General features: G+C 31.8%; 1 protein-coding gene across 49 annotated transcripts in view; it reads left to right on the forward strand.

Moving 5' to 3' along the window:
• Positions 1 to 16620, forward strand: part of RIMS2 (regulating synaptic membrane exocytosis 2) — a 572519-nt gene that overhangs the window by 306505 nt on the left and 249394 nt on the right. For 29 of the 49 annotated variants that reach the window (XM_070221633.1, XM_070221645.1, XM_070221654.1 and 26 more), the window contains 3 exons: positions 6345 to 6475; positions 10454 to 10625; positions 13447 to 13600. In XM_070221633.1, coding sequence (XP_070077734.1) covers positions 6345 to 6475; positions 10454 to 10625; positions 13447 to 13600 — 457 coding nt within the window. Of the gene's footprint in view, positions 1 to 2620; positions 2669 to 6344; positions 6476 to 10453; positions 10626 to 13446; positions 13601 to 16620 lie in introns of all 49 variants that reach the window. The other 20 variants (XM_070221631.1, XM_070221642.1, XM_070221652.1 and 17 more) reach the window with 1 other exon arrangement.

The raw sequence follows: 16620 nt of genomic DNA on the forward strand, positions 1-16620 counted from the left end.
ATTCTTATTGACATTTATAGTTTATTTTACTTCAGAGTCTGTGGTTGATTTATGGTTGCAATGTTTCCCTAAGTTATTTTGTTTTAATATTTTTCTGACTCCATTTTTAGTGATGAGCTTGTAAATATTGTACATATCACTTTTATATGCCCATTTAAAGGGAATGAGTAACAGAAGAATAGGTATGTATCCTTTATATCTCCTTAGAAACTCTATAGCCTTCTTAAAACTTTCGTAAATGAAAGTTTTTTCTTTGAGCTTTTTTCTTTTATATGTCATTGTCACGACCTTTTTATTCCAGAAGTATTGCATAAAAGGAATGTCCTAAAGAGATTAGTGCAGTATATAGTGTGAAGTGACATTAAAAACGCAAAATAAATTGTGATATACAAATTCAAATTCTTCATTTGTATGAGGCTGGGTTGTTACAGATATTTATCAGATATTTGATTCTTAAAGTAAATGAATTAATATTAATTACAAATTGTAGTGAGATACTCAATACTTTACCATTCCTATATGAAATATCCAAAATCCATAGAGACAGAAAGCAGCTTAGTAGTTGCCAGGAGTTGGAGCAATGGGGGAATGCAGAGTGATTACTTAATAGATACAGGGTGTTCTTCTGGGGTGATGAAAAAGTTTTGAAACTAGAAGGAGGTGCTGGTCGCACAGCTTTGTGAATGCACTGAATGCCACTGAAGTGTGCACTTTAAAATGGTTAATCGTACATTATTTAAATTTAACCTCAATTAGAAAAAAACTAATAAAAATATGTTTTTATAGCCAAGTTTAATGTATAAACTTATGGGTGAAGATTAGGTTTAAATTGCCATAGATTTGAGACAATTGATTTCAGAAATCTGTGTGTTGCTCATTTGAAATCATTTTAGAAAATGGAAAAATGTTTGCCTTAAAGGATTAGTTTATTTCAAAGTACTATTCCTTTTAAAGTAAATCTTTTAGTTTATAAAGTCATATTTACTTGCAAAAACCTTCCATTACCTTGATATTTTTGGTCTAAAACTGTAGAACAGGTGAGAGGACAAGGAAAATAAAATCTATTTCTAAGTAGAGTCCCTTCCTTCACCATGCTTAATCTCTATGAATTTCATACATCCCTTCCCCATTTGCCAGAGAATTATCCGCCTAGGGTTATGCAGACAGAAATCAGTAACACACTCCATATCTAAACATTCCTTTTTTCCTTTGGGAATGTCTCGACATAAAAAGGAAGACAGCTGAGATTTAAGACTGCCTTGGTTGTTGGAGAGAGAGAAGGTGACTCATATAATTGAATGATAATCTGCTTTTAGGATCTGCTTTCCTTTGGGTTTTAGATTTATGTCTTAGTGGCCGTCTGATGATGGTTGAATTAGACAACGGTCCGCCTAGTACCTATTATCCATGTAGCAGTGGAAAAGTCTGAATCCTTTAACCATATACAAGTGTTTGAATTAGACAAGAGAGACATCCGTGAGAAATGTGAGGACTGGAATGGAATCTTGGGGAAGGAAGCAAGGTTAAATGCCTTGAAATCCATTTCCAAACCCAGAGATATGCATCTGGTTTTGTCCCTGATTTAACTGTTGGCAGGCCTTAACAAAGGCACAAAATTCTGATTCTTGTGGTATCTTTTGGAAACTGTTTCAAAATGAAAACAAAATAAGTGAGAAGAGAAAGGAAATTTGATTTTACTCTAAGAATTTGAAATTTAATTTGATTTGATTTGATTTAATCAGAACTGAGTTCTATTTTCTACCTCTACACTATCTTACCTTTTGTTTGAGTGTTCACAAGTGTATCTAGTCTTTTTCTGAGTCTCTGTTTCTTCATCTACACATTGGAGATAATAGCAAATACCACCTAGCATTGTTAGAGGTAATAAACTTGCAATAAGCGGTCAGTAAAAACTTGGAAAAATATAAAGAAATGAGATATTATTGTCATTATTAAGTGTGATTAGCAATAAACAGTGTTATCTTAAACGGTACATAATAAATGTCTGAAAATAGTGTTTAAATACCAGAACCTGATACAGATTCTTAAAGTATGAATCAGCTAATTAATCCAGTGCATCCCAGCACACTTTTATCTTACTGTGTTTATTCTTTTAAGAAATGCTAAAGCTGACTTGACTAATGTTTTTTAGACTTTTGTTAGACATCATTTTGGATAAGTCACAATTCTACAGATGACTTTCCACTAATAATTCCGTACTGCATTTTCATCTAACTTCTTGGACTATCATTTTTTTCTTTGTAGAGTGTTTAAGGGTGAAACTTGAAATTTCTTGACTCGAGTTATATTCACACGCGTTCTTTCAGAATATATGAGCCCAAATATGTTATTTTACATTCAGTCTTAATTCCTGTTATATTGACTACATTAAAAGATCTTGTTTAAAATTTCTAAGATTTTATACGGTTTTTATATAGTTTAGCATTTTGGCAAAATTAATTTATCCATTACATTGAAGTACTTAATTTAGGTATATATGGTCATGGAAAATTATGTTTAAGGGATAGTTGTGTTTGTTTTTACTTTTGGTCTTTTAGTTCCAGCGTGTTGTCCTTTTTGGTTTTGTTTTATTGCTTTTTTCTTTAATTTTGCTTACCAGAGCCAAAGCCTTAGTAGAAGAACAACGCCTTTTGTTCCTAGGGTTCAGGTAAAGGCCTTGTCTGCCTGATAGAAACTAAAGTTGTGTTTTAACCCTGATTTGTATGTTTTTGGAAAATGCGTAGTAGGAAAACTTTTTTTGGTATGTTGCTCCAAACCATATTATTGAATTTCAAATCATTTTATGAGCCACCTTGTAAAATTATGCATGAGGATTAAAGTACAATAAAAATTTAAAGAGACAATCTTTGTTAGTGATTTTATATGATGAACTGGATACTAAAACTCATAGGTTTCAGAGTGGCATTTAATGTAGATTCCACTTATATACGTACATTGATAGAAATAGCTAATTTTATTCTGTTGATATCTTCCTTTATTATGCTAAGGTTGCTGTCTCTTTAAATCATTCATTATATCACTTAACATCATTCTCTTGCATTTTCCAAGCAATAACTCCTTGAGGAGATTGGCAAATAAATTTGTACCTTATCTAAAATATGAATTTTATGCATATTATGTATACTTTTGGAAAGTATATTACTCTGAAAAAACTAAATCACAATCAAATAAAATGTACTGGGTTTATTTTGTTTACATTTTGTAATTGTAATTCCATTTGACTTTACTGTACTACTTGGGTACAAGTTGTTTGCCTCTTTTCATTAGGAAACCCTTCTATGGTAAAGTAACGTCAATATAGTTTTTATTTTTAAAAGTAGTATTATGCTTTCCTTGCTTTGCTGCATGGTTTCTTTTGTTGTTGGTTTTGGATAATACTAATTTAGTTTAAATTTTAAAAACTTAAGTTGGAATTGGTCTAATTAATATATGGTATAAAATATTTACTCGTGCTGCTCAGGTTCTGCTTAGGAAATTTACAAATGTTATATCATAAAGCTGGAATGATAATTATAGTAAAATGATACCAAAGTTTTTATTAATGAAATTGAAATAAATTAAGAAGTATGTCATAGCTAGAATTGTGGAACTACATTTCTTGTATTTTGGAGAACAGATATTTAACCATTCGTTTAAAAAGCACAGATAAGAAATTTAAGAATGTGGTAAAATAATCTAGCTAATAAAATAATACCATTTTGATAATGTGAACTGGATAGCTATTAAAAACTTCAATGTAAATCCTGTAATATAAAATGAAAATTAGAGCTATTGATCAAATGCCCAGCTTAAGACAGTTTATTAAAAAGTGTAATTTTGATCATGAAGTCAGTAAAATTAAGATGTACCTGTTTCATATTTATATTATTTTAACTTTTATATTTTTGTAAATTATAATTTAACAAACTGTAAAGTATTATTGTGAAAATATAAAGCCATATGCCTAATATGTTTGTATGAGAAATGAATATTATTAATAAGTGATACTTTTGATTTTCCATGGCATAAGAAAATCGAAAAAGAATACTCCTTATCAAGCATTTGAAGTATATATCTCAGATGTTTAGCTGTAATGATTTTTATTAAGGGAGCAAAATATTGCCTTTGGAGATGGCAACAAGTGCTTAGTCTCAATCCTTCCAAAAAAAACCTCACAGAAATCAATAATTTGCTCCCTAACTTATGAGCTTAGTCTAATAATAATTATTGTTTCTTTGTTTCTCAAGTGTAAAGTTTATTGGAAAAAAATTGCTTTAGCCTTTTGGAATCCTTTTCTGTTTGAAGTGCCTAATATTCATGTCATGATTCTCAGAGAAGGATTTTTAATATCATGGAAAAATAAAACGATAAGCTTTTTTATTGCTATAGAAAATAGAGAATATCAGAAATTAATCTGGTTTTAGTCACACATTTTAGATGAACCATGTTGCTATCTGACAACATTTGTTTCATATTTTATATGAGACATTCTTGTATTTCTTACTTTTTTTTCCCCCTCATATCTTTTGTCAGAAGAATAGTTTAGTCTCTTTTTCCACCTATCCTCATCGGTATCTGTGTGCTAACATTGCTAGGCAAGCAAATATCTGAACTTTTTTCCCATGCAAATGTTAGAGGCTTTTTTTTCAGGTTGTTGATCTCCTAGACTAAGACAAGTGGTTCTCAAACTTTAATGCCCATGAGAATCACCTGAAAACTTGTTCAAATGCAAATTCCTGGGCCCCATTCTGATTAGTAGGTGAGAGGTGGGCCACAGGAATTTGGAACTTTGTGAGAAACAAGCCAGTTAATACTGATGCAGGAGGTTTGTTAACCACAGTTCAAGAAACACCTGTTTAGAGTCTGTTTCTACTTAGCAACTTCTCTAGGAAAACTTTGTTACACAACAGCAAGATAATACCAGCATTAAACATAAAGACTTAACATAAAGAATAGTAATAATGATTTTTAAAATTTAAATATTTCTTACTATTATTCTTATAAGATGGCTAATTACATTTGACAGGAAAGAAAAGCATATAAATAATTTTATATACTCTTCTGGCCATTGGTCTTCCTTTTCTGTCTCAAAAGTCTTGCTCAGCCTCTCATTCTCTAAGATATGAAGTGAGGCACTCAACAAAGCCATGTTAGAATTGGAACTGAACTACCAGTATATCATCGATATACATATTTATTTATATGATTTTTATGTATATGATATATATTTATTTGTGTATCTTGGAGCCTGACCCAGAACTGACTGTCCGCTTTGGAGAGGAGAGGGAAAGACTGATGTGAGATGTATGTTTAAATTTGTTGAACTGATGCTAAATTTTTTAAATGTACAAATATCATACATCCAAATAACAGGAAAAAATTAAACCATTAAAATATATATAAGCCATAAAACTATCTGTATTATATAAATATAATTTTATTTCCAAATTCCAAATTTCTGATTCAATTTTGGTTTTGAGGTAGTGATCAGAGATGTGCTGAGTTCTGAACCAAAATGTTAGTCAGAGCCCTAGTTCCAGATCCTGACACGGTAGAATCAGCTAGTCAGGTGTGGGAGTGTGAGATGTGTGTGTGGGAGGTGACACTTGTTAAATCAAATGAATTCAGCAGCTGGATGTGAAGTTCCAATCCTTAATTATGGCATAGAGAAATTATTCACATTTTCTCATCTTGAATTATAAAATAGACCCTTATTATTTTAATGATGTGATACATTTGCTTTCACAAATGAAAAAGAGACTTTATATCTGTTTAAGAAAAATTTTAAAAGATGAACTTGTTATAGTTTTAAAAACAAACTTAAGGAGTCTATTGACTAAAGCTATTAATAATTCCCCCTTGCTTATAATCTTTGAAATGTGTTCTGCTGTGGAATAACATAAAGCATTTGCTTAAAAATTCCCTATGAAAGCCATATAAACAAGTTATCTATTCAATTCACTTTAAGCACTTATTCTCAACTCAGCATTGTTGGGGAACCAAAATGAATTTCAGTGATTCTTGCATAAAGATAGACATACAGCAATCATTGTATATAAAGTCTTTAATAATGGTAGTGTAAATTATTATGTGCCTGTTGATAAGCAAATTAAGAAAACAAAAAGTCCAAGTGATTTATCAATTGAACCAAAATATCTGAATTAATTCCTCTATTCATTGAAGTTATTATAGCATATCCTTTTATTTTAACTGACCACAATTTACTAAGTGAAATTTATATTCTGTGCTAATATTAGGGTAAGAGAATGGGGTCAAGATTGGGAATGTAAACATGTTGTGGTAGTAAATGTTTAAGCTGATAAATGAATATTTTTGCTTTTCAGATAAAACTATGGTTTGACAAGGTTGGTCACCAATTAATAGTTACAATTTTGGGAGCAAAGGATCTCCCTTCCAGGGAAGATGGGAGGCCAAGGAACCCTTATGTTAAAATTTACTTTCTTCCAGACAGAAGGTAGGGATATAAAAACAAAAATAAATGTTACTGAAAATAAAAGAGAAATGTTAATAGCAGTTCATGTTTCAATTTTGTATCATTTATTTTTATTGTACCAGTCATATACTTATGAAGTTTAACATAAGCATAATGACTTTTAGGAATCAAAATAGTGACAGTAAATACTTTGAGATTGTTTTAAAACTTATATCAAGTGTTTATAACATAAATTACTTTATTGAATATTTATTTTAAGTTATGTGGATTATTTCTTAAATAATGTATATTTTCATTTATCAAAATCATTAAAAATTATCCTCTTTTAAATCAAATGCATTTTCAACACAAACTGCAGAGGCAAAAAGCTGAAAATGTTACTGAAAGGTACTCATCATATTCCTCTACAATTTCTATCTTCTCTTATTAAGGTATTATTTCTCTGTATTCTGTAAAATTAGTGAGTATGCTTTATATTTCATCACCCCTTATCATCAAAGACACCTCACCACAGGGCCCAGAATCAGCTTCTTCAAGCATCATTTGCTTTGTGCTGTCTTCCGGAGAGGAATACATTTCGGACTGCAAGGGAGGAGGAGGATATCCATAACTAGAGGGTTACATCTAGCTTAAACTTCAGTTGGATGACAGATGTCACAGCCATATTACCCTACCATCCTGGAGGCCAAGTCACTTGGCTTCTTAGAGCACACATAGGTTGCTTAGTCTAAGCATCCTTAGAGTGCCATCATAAAAACCTGCAGGAAATGCTGCATTCCCATCTCTACTTTTTTTCTTTTTGAGGAAGATTAGCCCTGAGCTAACTGCTGCCAATCCTCCTCTTTTTGTTGAGGAAGACTGGCCCTGAGCTAACATCCGTGCCCATCTTCCTCTACTTTATATGTGGGATGCCTACCACAGCATGGCTTGCCAAGTGGTGCCATGTCCATACCGGCAAACCCCAGGCCACTGAAGCAGAACGTGTGAACTTAACCATTGCGCCACCGGGCCAGCCCCCCATCTCTATTTTTATGCACACACATAACTTTGGTTTCTACTCACTCAAACCTTTGAAGAAAAATACTTACTTTTTAAGATGATAAAAGTCTCTCAAATTAGTGAATTTATTTCCTGATTGACTGTTTTTGTTTAGTTTTATTTTATTTTACATCCCTCCACGAACTTTCTGAGCAGATAGAGCTAAAATGTGAGGGAAGTTCCTTTTAACCACTCCTTTATATTCCAAATTTAGTGTTTTTATCTTTTCTCAACACCAAAAAATGTGAGAAACATTTGAATATTTTATTCTCCGATTATTTTTTAGCTGAGTTTCTTTGTCAGTTATCAGGAATTTGAAGAATATTTAAGCAAGTTTGTAGCTTACTTTATTGATAGAATTTTGTCAGGGTTTTATCTTTAATAGACAAAAGAATTCTCTGGTTAACTCAGAAACAGCTACGTTATCATCTCAACAACTTTTGTTATTGCTGTTTTTTGCTGTTGACGCAAGTTTTTGCATGAATGAAAAACTATGCTTTTGGATATGAATTATTTCATTTTTCTCGACAACTTCTCTGGGAGAAAAATTATTTGAATAAGTGAACATAGAAAACAATTGATGTCATTTTGTTAATGAGAATTCCTGGAGGGGCAAGTGAGGCTACTTAGAAGAGATTTAGTCTAAAGGTCAGTATAGCAGCCAAGCCATTCAAAACACTGTTTTCTCAAAAATGTACTCTGTACTCTAAGAAATAGCTGGATGTGCTTTACATTTTTTTATATCTTGAAGTAAAGTTGGTTACCAGTCAAAATATATTTCTTTCTTTCATTTTGAGGAAAAATATCAAGTCTTTGCATGCTATTACTAAGTTAAATTAAATGGAAACCAAAAGTACTGGTAACATGAAAATAATAGAAAAAGCTTTAGATTAAATTTTATTTTTAAAAGAAGTAATTACAATCTCAACAATTTAATGATGCTGCTAGTGATCACTTATTTATTTTATTATCGTTAGGCTGCTATTTACAAAATATCTCTATAGCATGCTTATTGATCGTAGGTTTTAAATACTTTTAGCAGCTTTTCAGTGTTTGACTTATACAGCATGATCTTATTGTGATAACTTTAGTTATACTTCTAGAAAAAAATAAAACATTTGCTTTTTTTTAACTTGCTGAAGATATGATAATTTTTGTGGTTCTTTTTATTTATTAGTGCTTTATACACACTAATCTGCCTTATTAAATTTGTAATCATGTACGGTGGGTTTATGAGGAACCTCAGAGATTATCTAGTCTCTCTCCTACACAGTATGGAAAACCTTTCTAATATAGTCATTCTTTGAGAACTTTTTTCACTCCTTAAGAGCAAGTCTAGGCTTATTCTTCTATTCCCTTTCCGATTGCAGTATAAAGCATTCTTGAATTAGACAGCAATGCTCCTGCTAAATGCTTTCTTCCTGTCCTTCATGGAAGGAATGTTATCTCTTGACAGGGTCTCATATTTCATTCTCTAATGGATGGAATATAATTACTAGAAGCTTTGTAAATATTCATTAAAATTTTAGATGAAGGGAGGCAGTGACAGAACGAGTCATAAATCATAGTGTTTGTTACTATTTCTATTATTTATTTAGTTTTATTTACAGTACCACTCTTCCATAAATTTGAATAGAGATAAAATCTCCTACATGAGCTTTCAAAATTATTTTCCTACCAAGACCTCAGAGATTAATAAATATACATTGCTTTAAGGTGGCTTTGTGCCACTTAAATGTATGTGCTCTAGAAACATATGTGCTCTGGATTACTTAAGGCAAACCTATATTAAACATTAAGCCCTATATTCAACTAAGAGAAGAAGTTGCATAGCCTCCCCAATTCAGAGACACTTTATCCCTTCTTACGTCTCCCTGTTTCCTATTTCCCAACACGCTTAGAACTGTACTGTGCTGAGAGAATTTGTAGCAGTTACTATGGTTCCACTTGAAGTTCATTGTCCACTTCTCACTTCAAATAGGCTTTCTAGATAGCTTAACGGTTCCTTCCTAGAAGATTTTCTTTCTTCCTCTTCAGCCATTGATCCTCTCTAATAAGCTAGAATAATGATCTCCAAAAAGAATGGATGTACTGAGGGGATATGTAAGACAATCCATTGGAGTTAGGATAAAATATTTATATTTTTATTTGTATCTAATTTTTAATTCCCATTTTTTAATATTTACCAATAGACACAATATATTAGTACGTCAGTATAGTAATACATGTATATAATTCATAAATATATGTGCATATAATGGGATACATAGTCAAAAACATTCCTTTGATAGAGATACATAGTCCAAAAAAGTGTGGAAGACTCTGAGTTGGAAGTCTCATCTGTCAGGATTGCCAGCTTGCATTTCTATCCCACATTATAGTGGCTACCTCAGATACAGATAATTTTACAATGTTTTTAAAGACCCAAAACTGTCAAATGGGCAAGTATGTAGTTCTTGTATGTAAGAAAGTAACTTGATAAAATGTAATTACAGTTGCTCGTTAGCTAAACTATATGGATGTGAAGTTGTGAAGGTCACAATTTGCTAGACTTTTTGTACAATAAGACTTCTGTAGTTTAAGTGAATCGTATATGTAATGTTGTTGGTTAATTGCCAGTTTGAAGGTTTCCAGTAGGACAATATGTTAGAAAATTTTAACAGTTAGGATTCTTCAGTCTGGTTTTATTTAGATTTTGAGAAAGATTTAAGTTTTTGATTATCTGTCATGGAAAAATTTCAGATTTGTTGAAATATTGCTATTATTGTCATACTTATAAAGTGATATAATTATATACCTTATAAATTTTAGTAATAATTTTAAAGATTATAATATTTGTATTATATAATACATTTATGGTAAAACTTCACTTGGCTTATTTCTTGAGAAATTTTAAGTTAATTTTTAGGGCAATACTTAGAAAAAGGTTTATAGAAGTTCATATATTCTTATTTTTTTCAGTGATAAAAACAAGAGAAGAACTAAAACAGTAAAGAAAACGTTGGAGCCCAAATGGAACCAAACATTCATTTATTCTCCAGTCCACCGGAGAGAATTTCGGGAACGAATGCTGGAGATTACCCTTTGGGATCAAGCTCGAGTTCGAGAGGAAGAAAGTGAATTCTTAGGAGAGGTATCTGGAATTGTTTTAAAGCTTGGACTATTCATGTCACCCTGAATACTTTGGTTTATGTGTCTATCAGTAAAATTTTATAGTTTGAATATCTGAAAAAGTAAACATAATTTCTTTAACAGAATGAATTTAGCCACTGCTTTAAGACAAAATTTTGATGCCATAAAAAACAATGGTTCTAAATACTCTGTGACAATTTTCACATTTATTCCTATAGATATCTCAGCATTGAATGATAAAAGGTTGGTTTGTATTTCACAAATATATTGTTGGGTTTATAGTGTATATATCATTTTACTTTACTGAACCAACTGTACCACTAGTAGTTCAATCCTTTATTCATGGATTTTTAAAAAAAAATTTTATTGAGTTAATGATAGGTTACAATCTTGTGAAATTTCAGTTGTACATTATTGTTTGTCAGTTGTGTTGTAGGTGCACCACTTCACCCTTTGTGCCCACCTCCCACCCTGTCTTTCCCCCGGTAGCCACTAATCTGTTCCCTCTGTCTATATTTTTAAATTCCTCATATGAGTGGAGTCATACAGAGATTGTCCTTCTCTATCTGGTTTATTTCACTTAGCATAATTCCCTCAAGGTCCATCCGTGTTGTTGCAAATGGGACGATTTTGTTCTTTTTTACAGCTGAGTAGTATTCCATTGTATATATATACCACATCTTCTTTATCCAATCATCTGTTGATGGGCACTTAGGTTGCTTCCATGTCTTGGCTATTGTACCTAATGCTGCAATAAACATTGGGGTGCATAGGACTTTTGGAATTGCTGACTTCAAGCTCTCTGGATAGATACCCAGTAGTGGGATAGCTGGGTCATATGGTAGTTCTATTTTTAATTTTTTGAGAAATCACCATACTGTTTTCCGTAGTGGCTGCACCAGTTTGAATTCCCACCAGCAGTGTATGAGGGTTCCTTTTTCTTCACAACCTCTCCAACATTTGTTACTATTAGTTTTAGATATTTTTGTCATTCTAATGGGTGTAAGGTGATATCTTAGTGTAGTTTTGATTTGCATTTCCCTATTCATGGATTATTTTTTAAGACCCGTAATGTGCCTGTAATATGCTAGGGACCGAGACCTCAGAGGTGAATAAGGCATATTACTTCTTTCAAGGAATTTATAATCCGCTGGGGATACACACAAGTGAATAAGCAATTATAGAATAGCAGTTGCTGTTGCAGGAAAAATGCAGTAGGAATACACATACTTGCCGTGCAGGGGAGGGCAAGTGGTCCAGGGAAGGCGCCATAGAAAAAGGAGAATTTAGCAAAGTCAAGGGGAGTGGATTTCCTGCAGTGGAAATAACATGATAGTAGAGTTGAGGGGGTCTTGGAGTATTAAAATTGGAAAGAAAAGTGATAAGAAATGAGACTTGATGGTTAAACTGACACCAGATCATGTCCCTTAATATACCATATTAAGAAGTTTGGATTTTATCTTGTGGATAATGGGAACAAATGATAGATTTTAGAAAGAGAATGGCTTGATTGCATTTGTACTTGAGAAAAATACTTCTAGCTGTAACGTGAAGAGTCAATTGGAGAGTTTACTGCTTTCAGCTTTTTTGAGTGTGGTTGGTTTTCCTGAGTAAATTAAATGGTAATCTCATGGGAAAAACAACAATCCGTAGAAATATTGACCTTAGTGTTGTTAGATAAAGAGTCAAAGAGTGGTAAACCAGTTGGGAAGAAGGGTAACATAGTTGTTAGGAGCAAAGTCTGGGACCAGCTGCCTGAGTCTGCATTCCCGACACTACCACTTCCTAGCTTTGTGTCTTTGAGCAAGTTATTTAATCTATTTGTGCTTCAGTTTCCTCTTTAAGTGGGAATCATAGTAGTATGTAACTCAGGGCTAATGTGAGGATTAAATACGTGTGTGTGTGTGTGTGTGTGTGTGTGTATGTAAACATTTGGAACAGAGTGTCTGCAATTTTGAGAATGACTAGGGCAAATTTAGGAAGAAAGAAAGAATAACTTAGCTGTTCTGCATCTTTACCTCCTTAGCTAAACAGTGATTTGTCATTATATAACGGTTCTCATATACGTAAGCAAAAACACTGTCATATTTGCACATGACTCTAAAAGAAAATAAAAAGAGTCATTTATTTCTATGGGCTGATTTTCTTTGTAAATTTGTTAAATATTCATCTTATAAAATCCATATTACAATATGGTTCATATTAGAAATCCGTTCTTTTTTTTCTTTCCTGTTTTGAATCCTTAGCAGCAGGATATGTTGAACACAGAGATTTAAGTAAGACAGACTTTGTTTTAGACTTGGTATTCTTATCTGTAAAACATGAATAATAAAGATCAAACTTGTAGGTTTTTTTTCTGAGAATTAAGATAACATTTTACATAGTTCTTAACACGCAGTAGGCACTTCTAATTTGTTTTTCTCTGCCCATTTAAGACTTTTTCTAAAGGTTAAATAATGAATGTAAATAAAAATGCTTTTTTAAATTATAAAATCATATATACATATATTAGTTATTATTACAAATTTTTAGTAAAGTGTTATTTTGATAATGGCAAATTTAACAGCCTCTGGTAGGTGGCTGATCAAGGGTCTACAAAATAAATGTCTTAGATATTTAAAACTATTAAATCAATAAGAAGTTGTAAATATTTATCTTTTATTTAATTATTGTCAAAATATATTGACAGTTTTGCAATATAACCTTGCTTTTGACCTAACAGCATTACTATTACAATTATCATTATTATAAAAGTTATGAGACCATTAAACAGAATTCTATTTTATTGGTATGTAACAGTTCTTTGTCTCTTGGCTTTGTAGATTTTAATTGAATTAGAAACAGCATTATTAGATGATGAACCACATTGGTACAAACTTCAGACCCATGATGTCTCTTCATTGCCACTTCCCCACCCTTCTCCATATATGCCTCGACGACAGCTCCATGGAGAGAGCCCAACACGCAGGTTGCAAAGTAAGTTTTCAGTAAAATTTCTCACACCTTTATTGAATTATCTTGACTGATATATATGACATAGAATTTGAAGATACTATTATGGGTATTAACAGGCATCTATTAGTGTTTTCATAGGTATTGAAGCTTTTAAATTGTTTGATATGCTTAAAATGAGGTTATACTAATGGCATTCATTCATCACAGTATGACCCGAAATGATGCGCAGTTATGTTTTAATTTTAGCTCTTAGAATCTTAAATATAGGATGAGATAGCTAATATAGTAGAATTTTGTCATGTAGCTGTAGATATCTGAAATTATGATTTCCACCTTCATTATGCCAAGTACTTTATGAATACGTAGGCTATAGCAAAGTGGTTGAAACCAAGACCATAAACATTGCTCAGACAAACCAGTTTAAATTTTGACTCTCTCGCTTAAGAGCTGTATGACTTTAGGTGGGTCGTTTCTCTATGTTTCTCTTTCCCCCTTTAGAAAATGGAAATAATGATGCCTACATTATAGGATGGTTATAAGAGTTAAATAATCTCAGTAATATAAACTGATGTTGTTTTTGTTGTTGTTATTATTATTATTAGTGTTTGCATTTTACTGTGAATTATGCATAGTCCAAACTATAAAATAGAATTCGGGAAGTGAGATTGCTTTTTTAGATGGCAAAATACCTTACGTATTAATATAGTTTTATTTTTGATTCATTGATGAGAAACTTTATTCATTACTTTCCCGAAACATAAAGAGATTGTTTTTGAAAGAGTATTTTGATGTATAAATTTTTATTTTTATATATTCTTTTCCTTTATTCAGTTAAAGTTCCATAGCGTCTTAAGGGAAAAAAATCTTCCTTTTTAAATATGACAGAAGTTATTTTATAATTTGTTTACTACTTGATATCTTATTAACCATTATTATCACAATTTGAACTATAAAAATCCATCAGCGTTTTATTTTTTTGGTCCTTCATTCTTTTTTTGTCTTATATCAAACAGATTCATCTCTTTGACTTCTCAAATGTTAATTCTTTACTTAGTAAAATGTAATATTATCACCCTTTTCACTTTTTAAAATAGAAAACATCATATCTATTATATTTTCATTCATCCTCATGACTAAAATTCTTCAAAGAAAAGTGAATGGAAACAAATCATTGAGACAAAGCTAAAATGATGCTGTTGAGAGGTATAAGATAAAAAAGACATGATTTCATAATTAAAGTTTCTCACGATTTCAGCTTTTTGGAGGGATTTTTTGGTCAATGTTACTTCCAATTCTCTACCCCATTCTCTTACTTCTCCCTCTCTTGGACTGCAGTTACATGTATGAAGACCTCTTGATATTGTTCCATAGCTTTTTGAGTCTCTATTTTTAAATCTTTTTTCTCTTCCTAAGGTTTGAGTATTTTTCTTCAACTGTCTTCAAGTTGACTGATATTTTCTTCTACGATATCCAGTTTTCTGTGAAAACCATACTGTGAATTGTCCTATTAAAGATATTGTTAATTTTAAGATTTACATTTGGTTTTCTTAGTTTTTGTATCCTTCCTGATACCCATTCTTTTATTATGTCTGTGTGTATGTATAAACACATATATGTGTATAAATGTAAATATATTTAAGAATTTACAGAATTATACATACATTACATATGTATATGTATATATATAGAATCCTGTAAATTCTTTAATCTATTTATAGTATTTAATTTAAAGTCTGCTAATTCCAACAACTTGGTCTTCTGTGAGTCTACTTACGTTTGTTTTTTCCTTTGATTATGGAACACATTCTGTGTGTTTTATATATCTACTAATTTTTGTTGTGTACCAGACATGATGTTTAATACGTTTTAGAGACTCTGGATTTGGAAGAATGTTACATTCTATATTAGCAGACAATGAAATTACTGAAGGACCACCTACAACCTATGGAAGATAGAGTAGAGTGTTTCTGTTTTGACTCTTCCATAGTTCTAAGGCATAGTCCTTAGTCTGGTTTCTGATTCTTATTTCTAAGATGTGAACTTTCTAGGCAAAGTCCAAGATGTTGGCCCAAATCCTGTAATATAGTGAGACAAACTCCAAACTCTCTGTCCTGTGCATCAGGAAGTTGCTGAAATCCCCTTGCAGCTCTTTTAGCCTTTTAGCTGTGGCTTTCTGGTGGGTTTCTTCTTGTTTTTCCCTCTGCAGTTTGCAATTCAGGCAAGGATTTGAGGGGCTATTGTGTGTAATTTGGGGTCTCCTCCTTCTCTTGCTCTCTGCTTTCCAGGATTTCCCTTACAATTCTAGCTGCTCTAACAACTCTGAATTCTGATCTCTGGGTCCTCAGCCTTGTAAGACTGAGGCTTTTTGCTTGAGCTGTAACTCTTCTGCAGTGAACCAAATTGAGAAGGCCCTTAGGGGAAAAGCTGTTTAAATATGTGCTTTTCTTATTTCAAGAGTCATCTCACCAATTTCTGCCTGCATTTGTTTGTTCTCTGGTGTCTTTAAACAGTTTTTTTAATTAAAAATATTTTGTCCAGATTTTTAAATTATTACTGGCAGGAGATATAATCTATATTTTGATATAAGCTACTCTACCATTCTCAGAAGCAGAAGTCTACATTTTTAAGTATACTTTTTACTGACTTATAGCGTTTATACAGAAATGTGTATAAATCATAAATGTACAACCAGGTGAATTTTCACCAAGTAACCACACTATGTAACTAGCACTTGCATCTAGAGATGGAACATCACCAGCCTTCCTCTTACTGTCCTCCACTAATTATTCCCTCTGCCAAGGTGACAACTATGCTGACTTCAAATACCATAGAATAGTTTTATTTTTTAACTTCATATAAATGAAATACACACACATATGAATTTTATAGAAATGAAATTACACAATATATTACTCTTTCACATCTGGCTTTTTTTTCTTACCACTGTGTGTATGAGATTCATCGATATTGCTCCGTATAATTACAGTTTATTTATTTTCATTGCTACATACAATTCCTTTCTATAGATATACAAAAATGTA

The sequence above is a fragment of the Equus caballus genome, chromosome 9 (assembly GCF_041296265.1).
Source record: "Equus caballus isolate H_3958 breed thoroughbred chromosome 9, TB-T2T, whole genome shotgun sequence".
NCBI lineage: Eukaryota > Metazoa > Chordata > Mammalia > Perissodactyla > Equidae > Equus > Equus caballus.